At 47.3% G+C, this 26,256-nt stretch overlaps 1 protein-coding gene across 1 annotated transcript in view; it reads left to right on the forward strand.

Annotated features, from left to right (window-relative positions):
• The first annotated feature begins 13,048 nt into the window (after window positions 1–13,048).
• Window positions 13,049–26,256, forward strand: part of RIMS4 (regulating synaptic membrane exocytosis 4) — a 50,777-nt gene continuing 37,569 nt past the window's right edge. Inside the window, exon 1 of the mRNA XM_085241499.1 lies at window positions 13,049–13,376. Within this exon, the coding sequence (XP_085097625.1) occupies window positions 13,280–13,376 (97 nt within the window). The 5' untranslated portion in view covers window positions 13,049–13,279. The remainder of the gene's footprint in view (window positions 13,377–26,256) is intronic.

The raw sequence follows: 26,256 nt of genomic DNA on the forward strand, positions 1-26,256 counted from the left end.
CAGAGCCATGACTTAAGAACCTAAAACCCTTCTAAGCTTGATAGAAGGTATCAGGCCTACAAACAATATGTAGGGAGAATTTAATCTTGCAGAGGCTGCTGTTATTTGCAGGGAGAGATTGTATTTGGGATTAAGAGCCAAATTACTGCATAAGTTTTTATTAAGTCTTTATATTTTCAGCCATACCTTAGTATGGCTGCTTTGGGACAGGATCTTGGTTTTACGATGGACATAAATCCAGAAAAATATTGCACATTCTCTGAAATGGGCAAAATACAAGCAGAAAAAAAAGAATAAGAAAAAAAAAAGAATTTGTATCCTATCTGAGCTGCTGATTACTTAAAGCTTACTCACAAACATTTCATTAAAGCATGCAATTTTCTGGGAGGAACCAAAAGGAGGCAAAAATATCTAATTTTCCCAGCATCCTTAGAAACCAAAAGAAGCCCTGGGGGATTACAGCTAGGATGGTTGAGTTGGAAGAGACCTTAGAGCCCACCCAGCTCACCCTTGCTGTTAGCTGGCTGTCCCTCCACTCAGGCTGCCCAAGACCCATCCATGGCCTCAAGCACCCTCAGAGATGGGTCACCCAGAGCTCTGGGCAACAGTCCGGGGGTCTCACCCTCTCTGGGTAAAGAATTTCCTCCTCACATCTGACCTAAATCATGGGATCACATGGATCTGCCTTTAGCACAAAGACCCCCAGACTTTGGATTGAGAAAGTGCACTCATCTCCTGCCCCGTGCTGGCAGGTGCCTCCCCAGCTCCTCTCTCTTGCATCCAGCTGCAGCCCCGCTGGCACTGTGGCTCTGCAGCACCTGGCACACAGATGGTCCCCTGGCTGGGAGCTGCGGGACAGAGAAGCAGTGGGCAGGGACATGGTCAGCAGGACCAGGGCAAGTTGCTTCTTGCAGAAGTGAGGATGAGCTCTTCTGATTTATGATGGCAGAGGGAAGTAATTTGATGTCATCTGGCAGCCCTACTCCTGTATGAGCCATAACTTAATCACAGCTGTGCACCGAGCTGGTTTGGCATGGAGACAGTGGCCAGACCTGTTGCTAGCGAGGCTGCAGCCAGCTTTGTTCCAGGGCACACGGCTCAGTGCTGCCACGCCAGTGCTGAAGGGACTCAGTGTTGGGCCACCTCCCTGTGCCCTCCCAGGAGGGAGAGCCATCATGAAGGCTGGTGGGAGCCCCAGCTCAGGCACAAATGAAGCAAAGTGAGCCCCTGCCCATCCCCAGTGATTGGGGTGATGGACTCCCCAAGTTCCCTGCTCATCCCCAGTGTCCCCAGGCTGCTCCTGCTGCACTGCTGGGTGATTAATTCAGCGTGAGTAATTTTGGAGCAGATGATCTCATTCCTGTGGTTCCTGCCGTTTCTCCCGCAGAGGAAAGGAGAGGAGGGGGCAGTGGGGTCAGCAGGGGCGGTGCAGTGTGCCCCCCCAGACTGGGAGTCCCCATGGTCAAAGACAATGTCCATTGGAGCCGTCCCCACACATTCCTGATAGCAGAGCACAGCTTGAGAGCACTTTGTGCTGTGAGCTGAGCAGAAGGAAATTTGCTGGCAAATTGATTTCTCTCAACAGAGGGCAGTTTAATCATTTAGGCTAATAAAGACTCAATTATGACTTTGCGACAAGGCCAGTGTTTGGGGCAGCAGGCGGCTGCTGTGGCTGGGGAGCTGCTTCGATGCTCAGTCCCTGGAGCTGGGAGGAGCCCTGCTGTGGGGTGGCCAAGCCACCCGGGACTGCCAAGCTCTGTCCTGCCGGGGACACCAGGGGAAGGTTGTGTCCCTGCACCATTGCCACAGCCATGGTGGCCTTTACCGAGTGGCAGGGATGTGCCAAGTGGAAAACCCATTGTGTGTGGCACCCTCTAGCTTCCCACCAAGAGAGCTGGCAGCGCTAAAGGAACACAAACATGGTCCTAAGCATTCAGCCTTTGCTGAAGTGCTGAGTGTACACAGATGTATACAGATGCAGATCTACAAATATACATTTTCATATACAGCTCCATTTTCGTTGTTTCCCCCTCATCTAGCAAGTGGAGTGGGGCTGCTGCTGGCCCTGGGAGGACTGTGGGCACAGGGCAGCCTCAGCACATCACTCCTATCCCGCTGTACCACAGAGCACCTGGAGGGAACCCTGGGAAATGGGATGAGATTAGCAAAGCGGTTGAATTATTCTAAGCTAATAAATTACCCAGTCCAGATGGCTCCCACCATGAATACTATTAAAGAGAAAAAGTCAGAGTAAATTAGGAGATTTGGGACTAACGCTTTTAATTCCTGTGCAGAAGATGCTCTGTGGGGCGGGAGCAGCCCCAGCCCCATGGCTGCCTCCTCGCAGCCTTGCAGCGAGGAGGATGCGAAGCCCCAATGCTCTTGTCCTCTTTCTACTCCTGTTTCCCCCCAGGACACCACACTGAAGGCTGTGGGGTTGTTTCCTTGCCCTGTATGCTCAGCACAGCACCTCCTGCCCAATGGTGTCTAGCTGAGGATGGACATGCAGAGCACATTGTCATCCGGACAGAGACAAGGAGAAGGGAGCTTCCTCCTGTCTGGGGATGGGGACAGTCGGTGGCAGTGTGTTTGGGTGTGTTTGTACATCTGATGAGATGTAGGGTTCATTACTTGAAGAGGTCAGAGAAGTGGTGGAGTGGGGGAGCACGGAGATGGGGATGTTTGGAGATGGAGCATCCTATTAATACCCCTGCTTGTACAAAAGGTCATCAGCAAACCAAAGAAACATCAGTGAGAACCACTGCTGGGCAGGGAGTACTGTGCAGAAGGTACGAAAATCCCCATGACTGAGAGAACCAACAGGGTGAGGTGGGTGGGGGGGGAGGGAGAGGGGCAGTAAAATCTCCCCTTGCCTATTTCTCTTGGTTTTTTGGCTCTTTTGGAGGTTACTGTGATCACTGTGTGTTCCCAGCCCCGCTCTGGAGCTGTGCTTACCCAGGAATTGATTCGCCACGCTTGAGAGGGAAGGAAGCACAGATTAAATGTAAGCTATTTGCTCAGGATCTCAGTTATGCAACTGGACATCATAGATTAGGGAAGGTGACCTCCTGTAGCGTGGGGATTTACTGACATGTTCCAGCAGATTTTACACATCCTGGGATCCAGCGCAGCTCAGGATGGAGGAGAAAAAAGCGCTGCATTGCAAACTGTCACCACCTCTGTTTGCTGAGAGGCTTCTGACTGACAGCAGCTTGTCATACTGCCAAACCGGGGCTGGGGGACTGCAGGGTGACAGCAGCAGCTCTGGCAGCCGTGCAGGGGCTGTGGCCTGTGACATCCTGTCATGGACGGGGCACCTGCCCAGAGACATCTCCTCCTCCTGCCCCGAGATCCCTCCAGTCCTTCTCTGCCTTCTCCCCCCTTCAGACCCTTTCTGAACAGCCCAGGTTTGCTTTCTTGATGTGCGATCTTGCAAATGGAAATGATTTCCCAGCAAAGCATCTGCTCCTCAGGCAGCGGCTGTACCACTGCAGGCATCCTGCAGGAGACGCCGCTGGTCCTTCGTGCAAATGTTACATGAAAAATAAATCAATAAAAGCAGTGGGAGCAACAAAGGGTTTGGTTGTCCGTGCTGGGAAATACCAGAGCTACCTGGGATAATTGCCTTGCAGCCATGCCTGGATGGTTTCTGGGCCCTGGGACACTTGCCTGCCGATGGAGTGGTTCAGCCCATCTGGTTGGTGCTGTGCTAGCTGGGAAATTATTTCTTTGCTTTGGCTTTAAATGATGAATCGTTGCCTGACAGATTATCCTTTGTTTATCTCCCTTTGTTCCAGTGGCCCTCTTTGCTGCCTGCCCTGGGCAGGAGCTGGGAACAGAGGCTGTCTTCCCAGTGATTCCCAGCCCCGTGCTCAAGAGCAGGGGCTCTACCAGGGCACAGACATGGCCAGTAAGCACAAAACGATGCTTTGGGCACAGGTGGTGATGCAGGAAATGGGCACAGGGTGAGGGCACCTGTAGTGCTCCCCGCCTCACTCCAGCACCCCAAGAGCACACTGAGTGAACCCACTTCTGTCATGGCTCCTCTCTTTTCCCTTCCTCTAGAACAACGGCCCCTACAGCAGGAATGTATCAGCATTATTTGTGATTTAGATAATTTCCCTCAGAAAAATCCCTGGGCCACAGCTCTCCTGGGGATGCTGAGCCCATGCTGCGTGGCTTTGTAACTCAGCTGCATCTGGGGTGGGGAGGCTGCAGAAGGTCACAATGACACTGGAGAGGAACAAGTGTGTTGTGTCGAACCCTGCTCAAGTTTTTGTGTCTTGGTAACAGAGCTGGAGCATCTATAACTAGCAGCAGGTTATTTTTGGCATCTTAACCTATTTTGTAGCTCCCAGGAGGATGAATCTGCTTCTGTTTGACTTTGCAAAGCCTGGATTTCTTTTTGTGTCTGCAGGATGCTGAAATCTGCATTAAAATTCTCCTGCCTCTGCCTCTCTTAGCACAAACATGGGGGTCCTGACAACTCTGTTCCTGCCTTGTGCAGAGCACTGAGCTTACAGCTGGGCAGAGGAGACTGCATCGTTCAGGACGCTGTTCAAAATAACATGCATAAGGCTATTATGACCCTAAAAATCCCCACATCTGAGCAGACACAATCTGAGGAGGCAAACCTGCTCTCACAGGTGGGTCACTGGGCCGTGGGCATTGGCTGGAGGTCATTGGAAAGACAGAGGCAGATGCCAGAGGTGGAGTGCAGGGGACGGAGCAGGCTCCTGGAGGCAGCTCCCATGGCTCTCCCCATCACTGCTGTGCTCTTCCCTGCACTGAGGATGCATCTGCCCCACATTCCCTCACTTCTGAAGGCGGGTGTCAGGTTCTGGTCCTCTGATACACCATGTGACATCTGCTCTGCCTTTCTCCTGCTTCTCCCACATAGAGAATTAGAGAAAGGCAGGAAGATACTTAAGCCAGAACACGCAGACCCATCACAATCAAAGTACTTCACAAAACTGACCGTATTTCATTGGAATTTTGTTTTGAAAGCAACCCAACAAGAAAGCCTGGCAGCATGAAAACATCATCTTTCAGCATTTTCAGGAGAAGGAAAATCTTCCTGCTCCATTCTGAAAAGGCTTTCCGCTGCTGAAATTGTTTCAGAAAACAGCTAAATCAAGCAGAAAGTAAATTAAAAAATGAAAGTCTGTTGGGGATGGGTCCAGTTGTGTTTTGCTGTGGTGGGCTGCTGGGGAAAGCAGCGCTGCTCTGAGCATCCCCATGTGCTCGGGTGTGCAGGTCCTGCAGCACAGCTCCCTGCTGGAGAGTGGAGCTGACACTGATGAACATTAACCCACGTGTGTTTAATTAGACACTTCCTTCGGGAAAGAATGGAAATGGATGTGAGCCATGGGAGCTCACACTGACCTTACTGCATTGCATGGTCTATCCAGTTCCCAATGGATCTGAAGAAGAGCTGGCATCTGACATGCTGATACTGAATGCCTGTCAAATTCCTCCTTTCCTTATTTCTCCCTTCTTCACCATTTTACTGAAACAAACTGCCAGCAATTCTTGGGCCTTGTACGACAAGGTAGTTATCTCTGCAGACAACCAGCAGCAGATTTATTGACCTCTAAGATGCATTGAAACCATATTTTCTCTCATCTGACAAGCAGGCTATTTTATTAAAACAGTTTTTCAGCAATTCTGAATCACTGCTGCAACTCCATTTTGTCAAAGCAAACTGAAGACATTTTCCACCAGAGACAAGGGAATCGAAAACAGAGCTGCTCTATCTCCTGAAATGGAGAGCATCAATCCTGTGGTGTTAAGAATGGAGGCCAAAAAAAAAAGGCAGGTTTTCAGACAGTAATGATAAACTTCTTAATAATTGAACTTGAAAGTGAGGGAGTCTTTTTGGCAGAAAAATTAACAAATATGTGAAACTGTTGGTACAGTACTTTCAGTGAACATCCGAACATGAGTGGGCCTCATGTTTTGAAGACTGGAAGCAATTTGGATGAACTTGAAGATTTCTCTGTAGCAAAAGCATAAAACCCAGAAGGAATTGCATTACTACTGTTGACAGTGATGCCCTCCAAAAGATTGACAAAGGTGAATGATTGAACGAGCTTTCAAACGTTAAAAAATTACTGACATTAAACGTGAAGAGGGGAATAAAAATAAGACTGGTAAGATAAGAAGCAAAGTGATAAATTCAAGTACTTTGTGCAGAATGTAGTCTGAGTAAAAACATGAAAATATTATCTGTTTTTTCACTGGTGCTACCAGGAGTCAATGTATCTTCGTATACAGATGATAAATACAATAGCTCTGAAACTACTAAAGCAATCAGTGTACAAATTAATTCCTAGGGTATGCTTGCAGTGCATTTACATTATGCCTTTTAAAATGAAACTTTCAGGAGGCAGATACTCTTCCCAGTCCCTTCCATCCCCACCTATGTGTTCCTAAGAACTAAGAGAGGAGTCGCACCACTGGGAAAACCAATCTGTTGATGACATACCTGACATGTGAGCTATAGCACATGGTTTGTTGGCTTTAGGGTGGGTTACGTCAGAAGAGAAAAGGTTGCTGAGAAGCCAAATGTTGGGTAATCGGTGAAAACTCCAGCATGCTCCTGAGGTCTCTGTTCATTTGCAAGGTGATGCAGTGTTGGAGGGTATGGTGGCAAAACACTTGTTGTCGCTTGGCTGGGCCAGCCTTCAGTTTGTAGTTACACAGTTGGAGTTGCAGCTTCCTATTATTTATCTCATACAGTCTTCTCCAAGCAATCTGCTGGGGGCTTCTTATGTAACACTATTCCTATCGACTTCAGCAAAAACGCTGCAGTGTGAAAAATGTGCATAATGTACAACAAATTTAGCCCTGTTGGTACCTACAGACGTGTGAGTCCTTTTTATCGTTTTTGGAACACGGTTCTAACAGCCTGGGGGAAGGAGGAAGGGAAGAAGCAAGGAGGAAAAAGAAAAAGGGTAAAAGCAGCCTTGCAGGCAGCACCAGAAAATTACCATCACATTTTGCCAAGCTATTGCTGGCTCTTGAGGGGAAGAAAAACCATTTTTGCTTCTCCATGTCATCCAGCCGCTCCATATTGCAGGACATGAGAGCAGCCTCAGTGTGAGCACCAGAGCCAGCCAGCACCGCCCTTGGAGATAGGTGTCTTCCAGTGAGTGCAGCAATTTCTCTTTCCTAGACACAGCTTTGCTGTAGCTCTGTTGTTGCATCACTGCTCATTCTATAAATCTGTCAATGTCTATTCAAGCCCGGAGCAAATCCATTTGCTACAACTCTTACAAGTACTAAAGCCCATCTGTGGAAGTCACACACAGGATTATTTCTGTCCTCTTCTCATTACAGACTCAGCAGTCTCATTTAAAAAGATATTTCCCAAACCAGGCTGGGAATATGAGCAAAGTAGGTCCCAAAGCCAAAGGCTTCGGTCATACCAATGATGCCCAATGGAGGGAGCAGAGAGGGGCATGTTGCACCGTGGAACATTGCACCCACACATTCTGGCAACCTAGAGACCCAAGTCCTAATATTAAATGTGTCCATGTGTGCTCAGGGAAAAGGGGTGCAGCCACAGCCCTTTCAGTCAGTCGGAGAAATAAGCCTGAATCTTTCCAAGCATGACCTGGGATGTGTGCCATACTACTGCTATGTAATTTGGCTCCGCAGCTCTGAGCCATCCGAATTCTCCAGCCATCACTACTTTGCTTGGTTATCATTCATACATTTCTATATGCTAGTTTGCTTGGAAGAAAGAGGTTGGAAATTTACAGCTAGAGTGGATCAGTCTGTATTTTTGGAATTGGAGCTAAATTACCCACCAGTTGAAGCATTACTGTGTTTTACAATAATTGCTGATTAAAATTCAAATGCACTAAATTCCACCTGTCATTCCCAGCATTGCCTCCTCTTGTGACAATGCCAATGCCATGAGTGGCTATGAATGAACGGAGGGAAGGAACCAGTTTGCACAATTCCATGCTTTCATTCAGCCACAGTCTGTTCAATCCTCGCTCCTAAACCCTCAGGATATCTTCCACAAAATGTCTGCTCTGCAGGAAGGTTTGTACAATGAAGACACCGTGGCTCAGATTTTCAGGGGCAGCTCCTTCGTTTCCATACCCATGCAGGACTGATGCCCATCTGCCTGAGCTGCAGACCTCTCTCATTCGTGGCCAGTCAGCCTGCTACTTCAGTACACAGGCACTTATGATTACTGATCTGGTTTCCCGGTGGGTTTTCTCTTATGAAGCCTTTGAGAGGAGCTAGATGGACTGTGCAAGTCTTACTTAACCTCTTGGGTTTTCTCCTTGGCCATAGGATGTGCCTCAAGCCCATTTCTCTCCAGTTCTGCTGAATTTTCCCATGACTGCACAACCTCTGACTGGTTAAGCTCCCCAATTCTTTTCTTCTCCCCCGGTGCCTCCACCAGTTCAGCATTTTTGGCTTTCTTCCTGCTTTTGATTTCTCATTTTCTTTTTCTCTCAAGCTTCTGCTTTCTGTGCCTAGCATTTCCAAGCCCAGAGAGCTAAGGAGTAGCACAGCCTCTGGAGAGGTGTTGTGCTTATAAATCAGAGCAGGGGATAATAAACAAATACCTGATCCTAAGATATTTTTCCCATGCAGATGTTTCCTCTTCCCTTTTGCTTGTGGCTGAGTATTGCAACAGACGACACTTGTCTGCAAATTACTACTACCTGTACTTCATCAGTCTGGGCCCATGTTTCAGTCAATTGGATCTTCAGAAAAGAAACAGCCTGATTTAACACCCCTTTGTTGTCTGAACCAAAGGGGGAAAAAAAGCCAATAAATCAACATTTGAGAAGGCAGAGGGAAGCAGAGATTGTCAACTGAATGATACCCCATAGCAGTACTCAACCCATTCATGCAGTCCTGCACCCAATGAGTGGAAGTCACTGAATGGGCTGAAACTAAAGTTAGTAGATGCCAATCGTAAGAACAGAGTGCATGATCTGGTGTGGAGCCTCAAATCTTAACCTTGGGAAAAGGCTGGCTAGACAAATGTGAGAAGAGATGGGAATAGCAAGAAGAGGGAATGTAAGACTGAAAGATGATGGCTTAGCATCTCATTATTCACCTTCCCAGCTCTGTCTCCACAGTGGTTTGAAACAACCTTTGCAGGCTTGTTTCTGATAACTAAAGGCAGAGAGAGAGATGACTACAACAGGATATTAGAAGAAAAGGGTGGAAAAACAGCAAGACTGAAAACAAATCTGCTTGCCAGTAAAGAAGGGCATTCATTCTGAACTGCGCTGTGCACAGCATGCTACGCTGGCCAGTCCCTTACAGCAGCACTTGCTATGCCATGGCAGGGCACGAGTGGGGCTGGACTGTTAAGAAACCAGAGCACTCTCAGCTTGCCTGGATTCCAGCCAGCAAAGGATGCTGTAAAAACCTGTCTGGTCGCTTTGGCAATGTGCACTATTTCCCATGGATGTTGTAAGTTTGCTGAGGCTAGAAGAAAAGAATGCCTATATTAGCAAAAAGCTGAAGGTAGTCTTGAGATCAAAGCAGGAAATCTGCATTCAATTCCCAACTCCAGAAGAACTTTTCCTTATGTGGTCTTGGGCAAACCAAGTAAAACTCCCATGCTTCATACCCTGCACTCGTATAAGAAAAATTATACTGCCTTCTGTTCTTTGTCTAGACTATGTAGACAGTGAGCTCTTGGGGAAGAGAAAGTTTTCCACCATGTGTTTGTACAGTGTCTGGCTTTTCAGGGCATCAGTCTTTAATATCCTCTCAGCACATATAACAAGGAATTATTATTATTATTATTAATAATTATTTAATAATAATAATAAATAATCATCTCACTCCAGCATATAAAAAATAACTTCCCAAGCTGACCCAGACACCTAAGACTCAAGACAAAAAAATAAGCAATGTGACTAGTTGGAAGAGAAAGAGAAAGTAGGAAAAATCTATCAGAGCTTTCCATGGTTCAATCCATCAGAGCCTACTTCACTGGGGAAACAATCAATGAACCTCTTCTACTGGAGCAGTCACAGACAGGCTGTTCTGGAGGCAGTAAATCCTTGCATTTGTTTGTTCTCAGTTACACTCAGCTTATTTACAGCCTCGCAGGAATTTTCCTCCTTGCTTATCCTCACTCCTCTGAGTTTCTCCCAAGGATCATTCTGTTCATGCTGACCAGTGAAGAACATTTCTAGGTTAATAGCTAAGGATTCACTTTGAATCCTTATTGTCCTTAAACTGTTTCCTCCAGGCATCTGGATTTTAAGCTCTCTGAATTCCAGCTGTTGACGTATTTTGTCTTACTTAAGGCGGAGGTTTTTGGTTTAGGATGTTTTGGCCCAACTAGTAATCAAGTAGCTGAGTTTGGCAAGTCTCTGCCTTAAGAAACATAATCTTAAAGCAGGCAAAGGAGAGGTAGGTGACACCAAAGCTAAGGGATGATGATGGGAGCACTCAGATCATGCATGGGTGAAGAAAGCAAAGGACAGAGGATAGCACTGAAAATCACTTGGCATCTGTGGGAGCAGACATGAGCCATCCAAACCACAGGCTAGCCTTGTCCATTACATACTAGTCCATCTGCCATCACTGTGCTTTCAAAATGCAGTGGAACAAGAGACATTCAGGTGATTACAGCATAAAGGCAAGACTACATTGCTGTTCCTTATTTAAAAACTTCCTCTTTGAACAAACAGAAAGCAGCTCTCAGCACTTCTAGGTAGCTCCTGGGAACCTGGAAGCAGATTTTGATTCACAGATGTCCTCCTCAGATTGCGTGCGCTGCCAGGACAGGTAGACAGGAGCTGTCTAACAGCTTTAATGCACTTGGATTTGTCCCTATAGCTTCTGCTAATGCCTTGATTGGTGCTATTGAAATCTCTTCTTAAGCATATGGTAATACATTCCTCACTGATGTTCTTGCCTTTCAAAACTCAGACCTGGAGTCATCATTGTCTGTAATAAGTTCACTCTGTTCCTTCTGCTTTACAGTCTGCCCATCCTTTGATGAAGGAATTAATGCTGTTCCAGAGCAAATTCTGATTAGTTTTTGGATTAAGAAATGCACTTGCTATTGATAAGCCTTGCAAAATCTGTTTAGCATCTGAAACTCAAATGACTTTTGTTATTCCAAATGGATCACCAGTAATAAAAACTGTGTATGCCAGGGCTAGGGAATGTACTAATGAGCCTTAATTACCCTGAAAAGCCTCACCTGGGTCCCTCAATAGGCACCCCATTTAAATTCCATCCTGCAACCTTCAATTCTAATCTGTGCCATGCTAGAGGTGAACCTGCCTCAGATGCGTTCCTGGGCTTGTGCCCTGGCTTTCCTTGGCTGACCTTGGAGCAAGTGTGCTGTTAGGACCTCCTGCCCACAGTATCACTGAGGGTGCTCCTGTGCCATCATCTCCTGGCTCCCCTGCCCAGGGAACAGCCCTGCTTTCCTGGCTTTGGCAGCACAAACATGCTGCAGCCCTGGAAGGGCTTTCAGGTGACTCTTTGTGGATTTATTTATTAACTGTTGAGAGAAAAGTACAGTTGTTATTACAGACTATAATTCTTATGTGTTTTATTGTGCATGGAAATAAAAAGAAAAGTAGTGTTTGCAAGTATGAGGTTTCTAGCTCTGTTACAGCCTTGGTGCTCTAGTGGGTTTGAGGCAAGTGCTAAACATGACCAACCTCAGAGTGTCCTCCCAGATCCTCTTCAGTTTTCTGTAGTGGGGCTCCAGCACTTGCAAATATATTTTGCTTTCAGGTTGCTATTCTGTAGCACCCAGCTTACAGAAGCTTCAGTTATGCTTTATCCATAAAGATCACTCTGGACTCTGATCTGCATTTTGTAAGAACACTGACAGGCCTATTCTGCTGTATTCCATAGGGTGGCTCTTGGTGATGATGATGGGTGAAAAGAACAAGTGTGTGAGGAATATCTTCCTTTGTACCATGAGATGACAGCATCTTTGATGGGGAGAGCAAGCCACAGACAAAAAATGTGCTCCATCTCATCCCTATCTAACGCTTAGCTGCAGTGAATAAAGTATACTTGGTTCCCTCCCAAAATGGGTGGGGTGATGTCATGATGTCTATGCCACTTCAGAGCAAGCAGTGTTCAGCTCCTCCGGACAGCTGGTGCTCCTGAGCCAGTGCCAGCAATTCTTTGTGCCAAGAGAGAAATCCAGGCAGCTAGCCTTTGGGAATGAGCTAAAATTCACTCTGTTTTTGCAGCACCCCGAATTCCTACCAGGATCTATTAAATGGTGTTGCAAAACCAGCCTAAAGGCTTAGTTTGAACAGGCTGCAGAGACCTGTCCTCACTACATGTAGTGGGCCTTGAGCACCAAGATGGGAGGAAGCCTTGATCTGCCTGAGGACAGGAAGGCCCCACAGAGGGACCTGGGCAGGCTGATCACTGGGCTGAGGCCAACGGGATGAAGTTCAACGAGACCAAGTGCTGGGTCCTGCACTTTAGTCACAACAACCCCACACATTGCTACAGGCTTGGGGCAGGTGGCTGGAAAGCTGTGTGGAAGAAATGGACCTGGGGGTGTTGGTCGACACTTAGCTGAAGGAGAGCCAGCAGTGTGCCTGGGTGGCCAAGAAGACCAACAGTGTGTATCAGAAACAGCACAGCCAGCAGGACAGGGAGGTGATCATCCCCTGTGCTCAGCTCTGGTGGGGCCGCACCTCGAGTGCTGTGCTCAGCTGTGGGCCCCTCACTGCCACACAGACATTGGGGCCTGGAGCATGTCCAGAATGGGGCAACGGGGCTGTGAGGGGTCTGAGCACAGTAAGGACTGATGGGGAGCAGCTGAGGGAACTGGGATGGCCACGGGACGGGAGAGGGTGAAAGGCAAGGACGTGCAATGCCCGTTTTTAAACGCTGCCACAACTCGGCCGAGAATGGGCTTCTGGAGGGCGCTGGGAAACTCGCCGGGCAGGGTCTGGGGCTGAGCAGCGGACCCTCACAGCCGAGAAGAGGAGCAGCGGCGAGGCGCGGCCCGGCCCTCCCTTCGGCCGCCATTGGCGCCGCTGGGCTGGGCTGGGCTGAGAGGCGGGGCGCCGCTCAGAGCGCCGGGCGGCAGCAGGTGGCCGCGCTCCGCACCGAGCTCCGCGCTCCGCTCCGCACCGCCTCGCCCCGCCGCCTCGCCGAGGCCCCCGCAGCAGCCAAGACGCCGCGGGCCGTGCTACGAGTGAAGAATGGGGCGGCCAAGCTGGCCAAACCGCCGGCGGCGGCGGCGGCGGCGGGCGAAGCCCCCGGAGGCGCACCCGGCTCCGGGCTCTTCATGGAGCGGTCGCAGAGCCGCCTCAGCCTCTCCGCCTCCTTCGAGGCCTTGGCCATCTACTTCCCCTGCATGAACAGCTTCGACGAGGAGGACGCGGGTACGAGGAGGAGTGACGGGTGCGGGGAGGCGAGGCCGCGGGCAGCGCCCTGCGGGAGAGCTGTGCGGGGCTGCGCGTGTCCGTCTGTCCGCCTGTGTCTGTCTGTCCGGGGAGGGCACGGCGTGCGGGGCAGCAGACGCGACCGTGCTGGGCTGTGCGGTGCCTGCAGGGCCATCCTGCCCCACAGGGACCCACCGTGTGCGTTGGGCTGGGTGCTGCAAGTGTGCCCCTGCGAGAATAAAGGAGGGATGTTTTTTCACCCGCTCGCCCTTCTGAGAGCAAAATCGCGATGTGCAGGATGAGTGGCCGAAGCCTCAGCCCCTCTCCTTGCGCTGAGCTTCCTTCTGTGTCCTGTGAGGTATCAAAGGACGGCGCTGAGGGAGGAGGTGGTTTTGCTGCTGGACGTTGCGACCAGCCGGCTGCTGATTTATGTGCATTCGGCTCTCGGGATGATTGGTTTGGGCTGTCATTAGCGCAGCGTGCCGTGCTGCTTTCAGGATGGGGGAGCAGGGAAATCATTCCATTTAACAAGGGTTAAGTGGATCATGAGATGAGTACAAAATCCTTTCAGAACGGTTGCAATGATTTCTGCCTGCTACACGGAGACAGTTGGCTGTGCCCATAAAATAAAGCCAGGCTTCAAGGAGAGGGTCGTCAGTAAGCAAAGTGGGATAGAGCAGCAAAGGAAGGGCACTGGGAGTGGAGGGCAGCGCAGCAACTAGATGGGGAGTGAGGGCACACCAGCGAGTGGATGGAGAGCTGTGTACGAGCACTTCATCTGTCCCCAGTGGCTCAATCCTAAATGAGTGATGCTTTTCACAGTACAGACTGTGCCAGAGACTGAATGTGAATCCTCTGAGCAGCAAATGAAAGTTGGTAACTGAGGCATGTTTTAGCATGGACCGTGATGGTTGCATCCCTCAAAATGCCGGCATGCGCCTTTGTTAGCTCATCCCAGGATGTGCAAATGCCAGCAGGAATACATGGGCGAATCAGCACTGCTGCACCTTTAACGTTGTTGTTTCTAGAGGAATTGACGTAAGAATAAATTCATCATCTGTGTGATTAACTTGTGATTGTCATCAGCATCTTGCGAGGATGCCAGGGAGCGGGCACAGGATTGCATCCCCCAATGGATAGATATTTAATTTTGTTCTCAAAATTTTGCTCGTTATTTATTTTCAGTTCAGGTTCAGTTTGAATGTGTGGCAATAACAGGAGCTTTGGGAAGTCCTGGCGCTGTTGCTTCAGAAATGATTAATGGTGAGACATGCTTGAGTACCAGAACCTGACACAGTGCCCTGGACAGCATTCCATTCCCTGGTGCCCGACCTCTTTGCTCTGTGCAGAGTGATGGTGAAGCAAATACCTCATGTTCTAGTGCTTAGAAAAATGGTTTTGCTCAGAACTGTATTTATTTATTCACACTTACTGAATGCTCATGCATGAATGCTAATAGGCTGCTCTTAATGCAACACAAGTGCTTGTTTCTGAATTAAATGAATCTACAATGAAGACCTCATTCTCCATCAGCTTATTAGTGGCTCTTGCCTGCCTGAGTTAGTCATGTTAGCAAAGCTGTTGGGATGATGTTCAGTACACTGGGGATGTTGCAGTATTGTTCCTGTATTTCCTGCTTCTTAATGTGCATCCAGACACGTACGAGCCAACAGCAAGAATGAGTGTGTGCTGCTTTGTAATGTTTTTTCATGCTAAAACCTCAAGCCTGTAATTTGTTTTTGAGAAAGTAAACGTCATGAAAGGGAGATTTATAAAAGAAATGATGAGATTGTGCCAGGCGATATTCTGTGATGTTCATCCCCATGCATAGCCCTGATGAAATAGTGAGATTCTGACCACTTAAAGTTGTGAGATGATTTCTTACCCCACCCCTCCCCCCCCCCCGAAGAAAAAAATATATATGTATATCTTAATCTCCCCATCAGGGAGATGAATGCTTCATTTGGCAAGGTGTTCTCCATAAGAGACAGCAGCAAAAAAGAAATAAAATTGATCCTATGGGCACTGACAAAGTAACAATTGTATTTCAGACAGACACATCATCCATTTTGTCTGAAGCTGAGAACTGCATCTTTAAGAGAATACTGATCCTATGGAAAAAAAACGAGGAGTTGATGGATGGCTGTGCCATCCCTCTGGGAAGGGAAAGCAGCCTAATGAGAACTCAGATCTACAAACAAGGAAAACTTTGAGCTTATCACTAAAGTTACTTCAGGTGGGTCAGATGGAAGGGGAGTGGGAGGAAACTGGTCAGAGTGCCCATGCTGGGAGGTGTGGTAGTGCAGGAGCTGCCAGCTGGGTTTGGCCAGTGCTGGTAGTAAATGTGGGTTCTGGTATTTCCCACTTTTAGTCTTGGAAAACGGATCTGCTTTTGAGAAATGTTTTGACTCGTAATGTGCCCTTTTCTGCACTGGCCCTTTTGTTCTACACTGTCCATCTTCTGGACAGTATAGGAGAAGACTCTTGTAATCTTTTACAGCTTTTCTGCGTGCCACGAAACCATTGAGGTTTGAACTGATTTCTCAGCTGCGAAGTGGATGCAGGTGATGCCTGCTTGTAACACAGCATGCAGGAGCAGCAAGCCAGTCTGCATAGGACAATATGGAACTGAACAGCCTGAAGTGAGAAAGCGGTAATCTTTGGAATGCTTCCAGAGCCAGTCATCCCATAGTCAGGGTGTGCTTGAGCTTCTGGTGTGTGCTGTGGCAAACAGGACTGTGTGCCTCTCTGCAAAGAGACCAATGTGGAGTGGCACTGAAATTTGCACTCCTGTGTTGTAATACCCTGCTCATTCCTCAGCTGCTTATACAAAGAGGATACTCTGAGCAAACACTGAGCTCTGTTCACCAGTAAGCTGCAGTGGGGCTTTGAAATAACAGAAATTACTGTCCGCACTCAATAGCGTAAGGACGCTAGGTTAATCACTCTTTTGGTCTGGGAATGGTAATGTTGCCATGCTTCCTGCTGGCTGAGCACTGCTCTCTTCATTCCACCAGGGTCCCCATCAATGTCAGTGGAAGTTAACGATTTTGAAACTGCAGTTATTATCTGCCTAATTGTTGTTTTAGCTTATGCAAACGCCTGGCAAACGCCAACGCTCTGATAATTTCTCAGTTATCGAGTAGTAGGCTATAAAGAGGTTACACAAAATTAAGTGTAGATGTCCAAATGGATACTATCTATGGGTACGAAGTAGGTTTACTTACCAGGATTGTATGTGTGGTTGTGGGTGTTACTCCCCTGCTCTGCTGGGGTGTGAGGGGCTGCCTGCAGCCTGCCTGCCACCCAGGGCCCTCTGCTCTCCTGATTTATTGGCTGCTTTACTCGGTCCATCACAAACATGCTAACTCTATTGTGGTTGCCCCCTGCGTGTGCACGTTTCTGGAGATGTGAGCCTGAAACCCCTTCTTATTTGTAAGTGTGAACATAAATCTTGGTTGTTCTGAGGATCTGCCATGGTGCTTTGTCTTGCTCTTGGCTAGAATCAGCTCTGCTGGTGGCAACATGTCAGAAAGACCTGAACTGCCAAGTGGCAAGTGCACATAGGTTAAAAATAGTGTGCTGGGGATTTATGATGACTGTGGGAACCTGCCTTGTAGACAGCTTGTGAGGTCTGGGTGCAGGTTGTAACTGAGGCCTGAGTTCTGCAGAACGGAGTGCTTGAAAACCCTTTGAGGTCTTGAACAGCCTCACCAAGGACTGGGGACAGTCTGCGAGGTTAGTGGGGCTGTTATGCTTACTTCTGCTTGCTGAAGTGAGGATTTGGTGGAGAGTAACAGTAGCAGACTTGGAGCTATGCTTGCAAAACCCAGCAAGCTCTGGGTGGGAGCAAGGAGGTGGCTTTGCTGCCAGAGACAGTCAGTGTAAGGGGGTTGGCGTCTGGGAGCTCTGAGGAGGGATGGGCTCACATGCAGGAGCCTGTGTGACCAGGGACACAGACTGTACTTGTAGACACAGGTGGGGCAATGCCAAACATAACTGATGTGCTCAATAGCCTGCTTTGAAATCCGTGGAATCTGCAGGTTTGATGGTGTCTCCTAAGAATAGAATTGCCAGCCTTGGGTGCTCTCAGGGCTGGAACTGGAGGTTGGGTTTCCTGAAGATAGTGCCTAACCTTCAGGATCCAGGAGCACTTCTCATGCTGGTGTCTGTTCCAGCTGTGCTGTGGCTGATGGGCAGACATGCACCAGCTCCTTTCTCTTCCATCCTGTGCCCCAATTTCACAGGGAAGGAAATCCGGTTGCCCTGATAGAAGGCAAAACCTTTGCTGTAGCCACATGGTGTAGGAGTCTGATGGGTTGGGGTCCCAGCACAGCGGCTGTGTGCTTGGTGACCTCCGCCATGCTATGAGGTACAGGGTGCAATTGTTCCTCAGCCAGCTGGAACTGGGAATGTGGCAGGGAGAAAATGGTTTCCAAAGTCAAAATGTCTCCTGGATACTGATAGCAAGCCTTCCTCCTGGCAGCTGCTTGTTCTGAAGAGTTGAGCTTGAGATGGAAGCTGCTCACACACACTATCAAGTACTGACAGATGCACTGCGCTGTGATCAATTGCTTTGAAGAAAAGCCATGTGAAATATTAATGTAACATTTAATGTTGGGCTGGAATAACGGGCTGGTTGTGCACTTGTAGGTTAGTGTAGAAAATGCTTTTGCCTGGGTCTGATCTGTTGGACTTCACAAATTTTAACCATTAAGTTCTATGTAGTTGTAAACATTAAAGAGTCATGAAGTTATTAAGCAGATCTCCTGTGAAGCTTTTTAAGTTTTAGTTGCCATGGATTTTTTTCAGTTGTAACACTGTATTGGATTGGGGTTCACGTGATCTGCAGAGAAAAAGATGATTCAAGTCTTTTTTTTTTTTTTTTTTTTTTTTTTTTTTAATGTATATGTATTGAAATTTAGTCCTTCTAGTGCTTTTATCCAAAAGATGTTACAGGTTTATAGGATGCTCCGAAACCAGATTTGTTGGTTCTTGGTGAGGTAGGCAACCGCATCCATGCAGAGAACATTCAGAGGATAAGGAAATGATTTGCGTGGCTGTAATGTTAAGCATTTTTCCTGTTAACCTTTCACAAATGAAATTATAGTTCATCCCTGGAACGCTGCAGGGATTTTAAACTCCAGGACCTATCCAGCATTGTGTGCTGCAGGACAGATCCGAATTGGCCTTGGAACAAACAGGTATGCAGGCAGGTGCTCGTGTTTGTGGTTGCTGAGTGGTGGGCTGCAGTTACAGAGTAAGCTCTGTGACACTGTTCCCTCTACACCCAGAACAGCTTCTTGCAGAATTCTGTTGGCACACGTTGGGTGCTGCTGTGCCGTACTGCAGGCAGAGCGCTCCCTTAGGGCCAGGCTGGTTTGCTCTGCCCAAACACATAACCTGGGGCTGGGGACTGCCTGTCACTGCTCCCAGCCTTTCCTTGGTGGTCATCTGGCTGTGGGTTTGCAGAGGGGAGGGATGTCAGTGAGGTGATGGGGCTTCTGAGGGCGTCTGCTGCCCCCATAGCACTGGTTGTTGCAGCACACACCTGGGGTCGTGGGAGATGATGATGCCACCCCCTTCCCTCGAATGGGACTATCTGACACGTGCTGCAGGTGCTCTGAGGATGCTGTACACAGCAGCCTTGTGAGCAGTGCTGCGCAGGGCTGCCTGGATGCCATCCCACCAGCCACAGGGGGAAGGATATCTTTTTCCTTTATTTTGCTGTCAATTTACTCTAAGAGAAGAGTGTGTCCCTGAAAAGCTTTCTGCCTGGGAGAAACTGTTTCCTTACTGCTTCTATTTCATGTGAAATTAATTCTAATGCAACATTTATTAATTCAAAAGCACTCTGTTCTCCAGGCTAAAAGGAAGGCTTTACTCTGTCAGAGTTCTACATCGGGACAAGTCATGAAATGCTGTAACTACTTTGCTTCAACATTTCTGTTTGACAGAACGTATGCTTCTGCTTTGTGTAGGGGAGCAATTAGATTTGATTGGAGCAGTTGTTTTAAGAAATAATTTATCTGTGCAATTAGATTCTGAAGCACTATCTGCTCGTGTTTGAGTGCCTTGGTTAGATTAGAAATGTGAATGTTTTAATTGAGGAAGCGGTCTGTAAGTTGCCTACACGTATCAGTTGGGCAGTGAGATGCGGTTTACATGGGTGTCACAGCCCTGCCATCCCCTCTGCTATCCTTCCCCCTCAGACATCTGCCACGAAGCTCTGTTTGCGTGTTTGAATAAGAATTTCTAGTCCAGTGCTGCCCCAACATGCTTTGAATGCAATACCCATCTATGTAATGATGGTCCTTGGAGACTTGGTTTTGTGTTCTGGAAGAGGGTAGAACCATGCTACATGTATGGGAATGTGTGTCAAAACAGGGATTGTGCAGCACAAATGATGCCTCTGTGGGGGCCATTGCTTTAATTATGGTATGCACAAATTAGGCTCCGCTTTAGTTACCAAGCTGTGTTTTCTTGAATCTGCTTTTGTTATCTTTTGTTTTGCTGTTGCAAAACTGCATGCATATGAAGCCTGGGAAGCCCTGATGCAGCCTGATTTCATATAGGAATAAAGCAAAGCTCAGCAGCCCAATTTTTTAACCAAATCCAGCCACAGTGAAGTCACTGTTGCAGATAATTCATGTTTCAGCTTCATGCCATTAGCATTGTGTCACCTTCCATCACGCAAAGAACTCATACAACCAGCTAAGCATTCGAGTGCCCAACAGTTTGGAGAGCACAGCGCATATGGAGCTGAGTTTCATGTTTTTGTTAAAAACTACTTTGAGTAAGGGGAATTCACACTGGCATCAGCACCTCCTTACTCTTAGGGGTGCAGGGTGTCCTTGAGGGGTCACCTTCCCATGAACAGCTCTTCCTATTGAAGATTCCTAATTAGAAGGATACTTTTGCCTCTAACGTAGACTAAATCATCCTGGAAATTAAGAGTTATTATTGTGTTGCTCCCAATGACATGGGAAACGGTCACTTCTGGCTTTGCAGCAACACTTCATATAACTGTTTTGCCCTGTGCTAATAATCAGGAAACAGCTGTAATGATGACAACTGCTGTCTCATCCCTCTCCCTCGTTTTTCAGCCTTTGGCATTTTGGTCTAGCCAAGTTTGATTTGACTTTGCACAGAACAGCACAGTGGCAGGACTGTGGCTCAGGGCTGCTGGCAGAGGGGGGTTGTCAGCCCCACACTTGGGGTACAGCACCCCAAGCATGCGCGTGGGGTTTGCAGGCCTGTCGTTGTTCATGGCTCCCGTTTCAGATGTGCTCCCTGCCACTTTCAGATTGCACGATGGCTGCCTGGCTGCTCAGTTACTTTTTGACTTTGGTGCATTTAATGGTTTCCACACTGGGAAGTTACAGCTTTCTACATGTTCCTATACTGGATTTTCTCTTATTGATTTGAAAAGGTGAACTACTTTATCCCATCAGCATCACTCTGGATTCTGTATCTATCATTGAGCAAGAGCTGTGCTGCTGGGATGTAGGACTTGAAGGGGGGGATAAATGGCTGTAATAAGTGCTTTGTCCTCAGGAAATACTGAAGTGTTTTGAGGATGGTTTTGGCAGTTGAAGTACAGCTTTGTAACTGAACTGCAGCATCTTTGGAAACCTGTTGCCTCCGGTGCATCGGGATTTGTCTTCTCTTTTTCTCTCTCTCTTTGCCCCCTACCTCCTTAGTGCAGCACTCAGTTCGGGGGACTGTGAGGTGTGATTCACAGTTTGTAGTTAGAATAAAGGTAACTTTAGTTAATGACTCACTAATATTCCATTGGTGGCAGGTCTGACTGAGGAGGTTGTGGTCTCTCACTCATGGTTTTGTCCCTGTCTGCAGCTTGCCATCCTTTACGTGTAACGTCCCAGCTGCCTGTGGGCCAGACCTGCTCTGTGGGTGTGGGGCTCTTGCCAGCTGCCCACCAGTACCTCTTGTATTTACAGTGAGCAGGGAACTTAGCCTGCCCCCTGGGTGCCAAACACATTAATTGTGCTGCAGTCAAGATGACAACAATCTTCATCTTCTTAGACGTTGTTGTTGTTGGAAAACTCCTCATTTAGCACTTCTCAGCATCTTGGAAGGATTGTGTGGGTGGGTGGATGCTTTGTTTTTGTGTTTTGTTTTTTTTTTACTATTATTTCTACTATTTACCTTTCCTTTCTTGTTTCAATACATGTGATCCCAGTGCTAGCAAAAAGTTGGGAAAACTTGATTCAAGATTTAAGTGTTGCTGCTTTACATCCATGTTTTGTTTTTTAATTGCTCTGTCAGGAACACAAATGAGAAGGCTTTTCCTCTTTTTCCATGCTCATTAGACCTCCAGCTGTTGGAATCAGCTCATTCCTGGATAGCTCTGGCATGGCAAACAAGACCCAACAGCTTTCTCTGCTTCTGTTTACTGCTGTGAAATACTACTGATGGCCCATGGGATCAGAGCAGTTGCTCTGCAGCAGTTATGTACAGACCTTTTACCTTTGTGGTGGTGTTTGTTAAACTTATGGTAAAGGTAGGTAGTGGTCCAGACTGCAGTTCCCCCTCCCCTTAACAAAACAAAACTAACAAAATGAGTTGCTGCCCCAGTATTATGTCTCCTGTTTGGTCAGTGATGATTTTGGAACATGCTTCTCAGAAAACACACTGGTTTTTGTACCTTATCTGGGTGATCCACGTACATCTGCCAGTGGGAATCACATAACCCACAGCTGCATCCCTTAGGACTTGGCGTTTTTGTTTCTATGTGAGTAGAAAGGCCAAGGTATTAAATCACTGCACACAGCCAGGCTGAGCGGAGGACTGAGCTCATTTGGGTTCTGTGATTCAAAGAAGTTGATGGAGGATCACTGGAATGCTGGTCTGGAAACCGGGGCAAGGAATGCCAAAAGTAGGTGTGCAGGCTAGTGCTCAGCCTGGCAGTCTGCATATTAAATCGGAGTGATTTATGGAGCTGTTTCTGTTTAAAAGCTTCCTCCTGCATTTTAGAAAGTGGAGCTGCCAGACTGGTCATCGTCCAATCCCCAGGCAGCCGGAATTGGCTGCTGGCTGCAGCAGGAGCCGTGGCGAAGCTCTAACAGCCGTTCCATGCAGGTTCTGCAGGCTGCCACATCCTTGCTGCTTCCCAGAAAACAGACAGTGTCAAAATGTTACACGGTATGAGGACATTGCCATGGCAACGTTAGCATCCCATGACACTCGCTCTCATGCGGTGGTGTCGGTGCTCACTGTCATCGTTGTGCTTGCTTTCTCCATCTGGGGCCTTTAGGAATGCCATGCTGCTAACAGTACGTGTTTCTGCAGGGACTGCTGGTAGCTATGGGGCTGATGGTTGCCACGAGGTTGCTCTCTGGTCTTTGGGGTCTCTTAAATAAGGCAAGTGTTCCCTTGTATAATACAGTGACTCTTGTAATTCATCCTGTGCTGCAGATGCTGTCAACCTGGGGCTGTTCCTGGGCAGCAGGGCTCTGTAGAGTCTCGTACTCTGTCTCCTGCTTCCATTCCTGTCTCTGGCAGTGGTTTTGGGCTGCCTATAAATACTTCAGTTCTTGCTGCTGCCTCTGCAGTAACAGTGTCCCACTAGGATTCACAGTATTGCCAGTCTGTTTTTTCCCTTTTTCTTTTTGTATTTATATGTTTCTGCCAGGTGATGTTTTCCAAAATTAGCATCGTGGATTTTTTTACTGAGCAGACAACACATGTTTATTGGCTCCTTTCCCTTGACACAGAGAGAGCTGTTCTCAATGTTTTATTGATAAGCTAGAGGCTTGGCAAGAAACAATAAAGGTAAGGGTATTTCTATATGGCAGCCAGCAGCCATTCCACCACTGCTATTTTCCACTTCTGTTTGACACTTGGAAGCATAGCAGGCTTGGTTTAGTTATTGTGCATGAGCAACTTCTGAAAATTGCACAGATAAAGGCAGCCACTTACCTACTGATTCACCTACCTCAAAGGCATGAGCTGTGGGTGATCATAGCTGGGAGTGTGAGCCATTAGCCTTGGTGTGTGTGTGCAGCAAGGCTGTGCTCACACTGCTGCCATGGCAAAAAGGGGGCATGTATGATAAAGTCCTGGCTTGTGATTCTGCCAGCTGGTAGAACCACTGGGAATGGTTCATGGGGAATGAGAGGATAAATGAAAGATCTGAGAAAGTACAGGTTGAACTAAGGGAAGAACTTGACTTGCAAACATCTCTTCTGGACAGTTTCACAACAGTAATTCTCAGCTCTCCCGTTTGGCGCAGAGCTCTGCTTGAGCCAGAGACCCAAGTTATCTTTCTATAAACTTTTTTTCATCTGTTTTAACTAAATTCCTAGCTTCTTCTCGTATCAGGGGTCTGTTCCTGTGACCTGTCTGCTCTGTTCCTGCAGAAATGCTCTTACTGCTCTGTAAGTCCTCAACTCCATTTTTCCCAAGGCACAGCCCAAGCCAAGTGCCTCTACCATGGCATCGTGTTGGATGTGTTTCACTGTGTTCGATTTTTGACTCCGTGCTTCCTGGCTTACCTACTAGAGCTCCATGAAATATTGGATGGTTGGTTAAGGCAAAATTTGGCTCTCTGCTCGAGGAATAATACCAAGCAAATTATCCACAGCCCATTTTAGCTGGTGAATTTGACTCTGTTTTCACAGTCTGTTCGTTGCAGCCATCTGCTGCAGAGAGACAGCGAGCTTCTAGGACAGGCTTCCTGTGAAAGTCAGGAAGTCTTATTTCAAGCCATCATTCTGCTTAATCTCCTGGTGTTTATAAAACTTTATTTCCCTCAACACCTTTCCCTAGAGCCTAAAGACAGGCTTTACAGAGGTCAGCTGTGGAAGGTACTAACTGCATTTTTTGAGGAAAAAGATGAATCTTAAAGGGGTGATTGGACCCCATGGTGGACTGAAAATGTTTAATTGATCAAAGTGTTTGTTAATAACTGCCAAGGCTTCTGTCTGTTTGGTTAAGATTGTTTTGCTGTGGGGGGGTTCATCAGTGCAAAAATGTTCTGCTTGTGTCACTGACATTCAGTAAATGGTTTGAAGACTGGATTTTGCTGGCTCTCCTGTTAAACGCTGGTGTTCAGGAACATTCTCAGTCTTTTATTTCAGTTTGTAAGGAAGGAAAAAAGGAAAAGCATAACATCTTGATATGAGTAAACCTTGCAAGGTTCAGACTTTGTAAAAGGTTCATTGAGCTTAAGCTCTTACAGTCGTCAGATTTGAGAGGAAATTGCAGTCAAAAGCAAACACTTTAAAACTTGCTGATCTAAGTGGTCTAATAGTCAACCTGTTTACTCCCTTAATTTTCCTGTGCTTATCTCTGCAGACATGCAGGTATTCAGTCCACTAAGGCGGCAGTGAGAAAAGGGGAAAAGAGCTGAAGAACTAGGACAGACTTGGATTATATTTAACAGTGTTCTATTTCAACTTGACAACCAGCTATCGAACACCTACAAGTTTGCAACTGTGATTCACTGGGAAGCTGACATTAACTGATGTCACGTTGTATTAATAGCTACAGAATTGTAACTGCATTTAGCAATGAGCTTCATTAACAGTCTCTACAAACACACTGACAACCATTTGAAAACCTGAAAATATTAGGTATGGTTAAAAATGGTTTGTGCCATAAAGGAACCCCCCTGTGCTGCCAAATGTGTTTACAGCAAGTTCTTGCAGGTGTTATGCATAATAATTCCTCTTTATCACTTTCAGTACGTCTTACTGGTGGAAGGAAATGCTTGAGGTTTGATCTACAGTTCTAAATTAATTAGGAGCTAATCTAATGGGATTACACAAAGGCTGTTCTCAAGAAAAATGCTGTGGCCACAAGTGGAAGCTGTCCAACAACTACCCAAATAGGACACAGTGTTGCTCTGGGAGGCTTTTGGTCTTTCATGGTTTGTTGTTGAACACTGGATTCAATTAGAAACACGGTTCTGGCAAATTGTGTGTAATGGGCTCTGGGCTGAGCAGAGCTCTGTGTTCAGCTCCCTTTGAGCTTTGTCTATTCTGGGTGTTGTGAGCTCACCTCCCAGGTGCTGGTGGAGAGGTGGAGATGTTAAGTACTTCCTGCCATCTTTTGTAGGTGCTAAATTAGCAGCTAGTTCCTCACCAGCACTTGCTAACTGTCCCAGGAAGAATGAAGCAGTTTGTCTTGTAGCCTCTCTGCACTCTGTATGCACTATGTTAAGCTTTGCATCACTGGCATGGAAGGTCAAGATTTGCTGTAGAGGTGAAATGAAATGAAAACTGGGGATCAGGAGGACATGTATTCATTGGGCTGGGTGCTGAGGGGACCTGCAGCCTCCTCTCCTAGGAGGGAGCAGGGACTAAATTCATGGACCTGCACACTTTGGTCTGTGCAATGCTCTGGGTACCTCTGGAAGCCACTCTGCTGCTCCTCCCAGCAGTCATGTTTCCCTTAGCTCCTTCTCTATTATATATGTCACACTACCTCTTCTGTTCCTTTTTGCCATGAATAATTCAATTGGGTTTAAATTTTCAGGTGATGTCTGCTTCCGTCTCTTTCATCCATCACTGGGTTTTGGCATCTATCACTTGGATACGTCTCAGCTTTTGCTGACCTCCAGCTTTTAGGCTGGCCTTGTGTGCCCTCTTCTAGAGGCTGGGAGTCCCCTGAGACCAACAGGAACTGCAGATAACAGCGCTTTGAAAGCAAACGAGCAACATTATTTATTTTAAAAAACAGAAATCATAGCCAATTTTCCCCTTTCGTACCGTTCTTCTTTGCAAGGTTAGAAACACTGTCTTCAAGTACAGCACTGAGCAGTCATTCACCCTCCCTTCTGTAGGGTGTGAAGTAGCTGTCCAGTCAATCAAGTATACTTTGTGATCTTCAGTAACACTGCTTTACTTAAAATATT

This window comes from Meleagris gallopavo, chromosome 22 (genome assembly GCF_905368555.1).
Source record: "Meleagris gallopavo chromosome 22, MGAL_WU_HG_1.1, whole genome shotgun sequence".
NCBI lineage: Eukaryota > Metazoa > Chordata > Aves > Galliformes > Phasianidae > Meleagris > Meleagris gallopavo.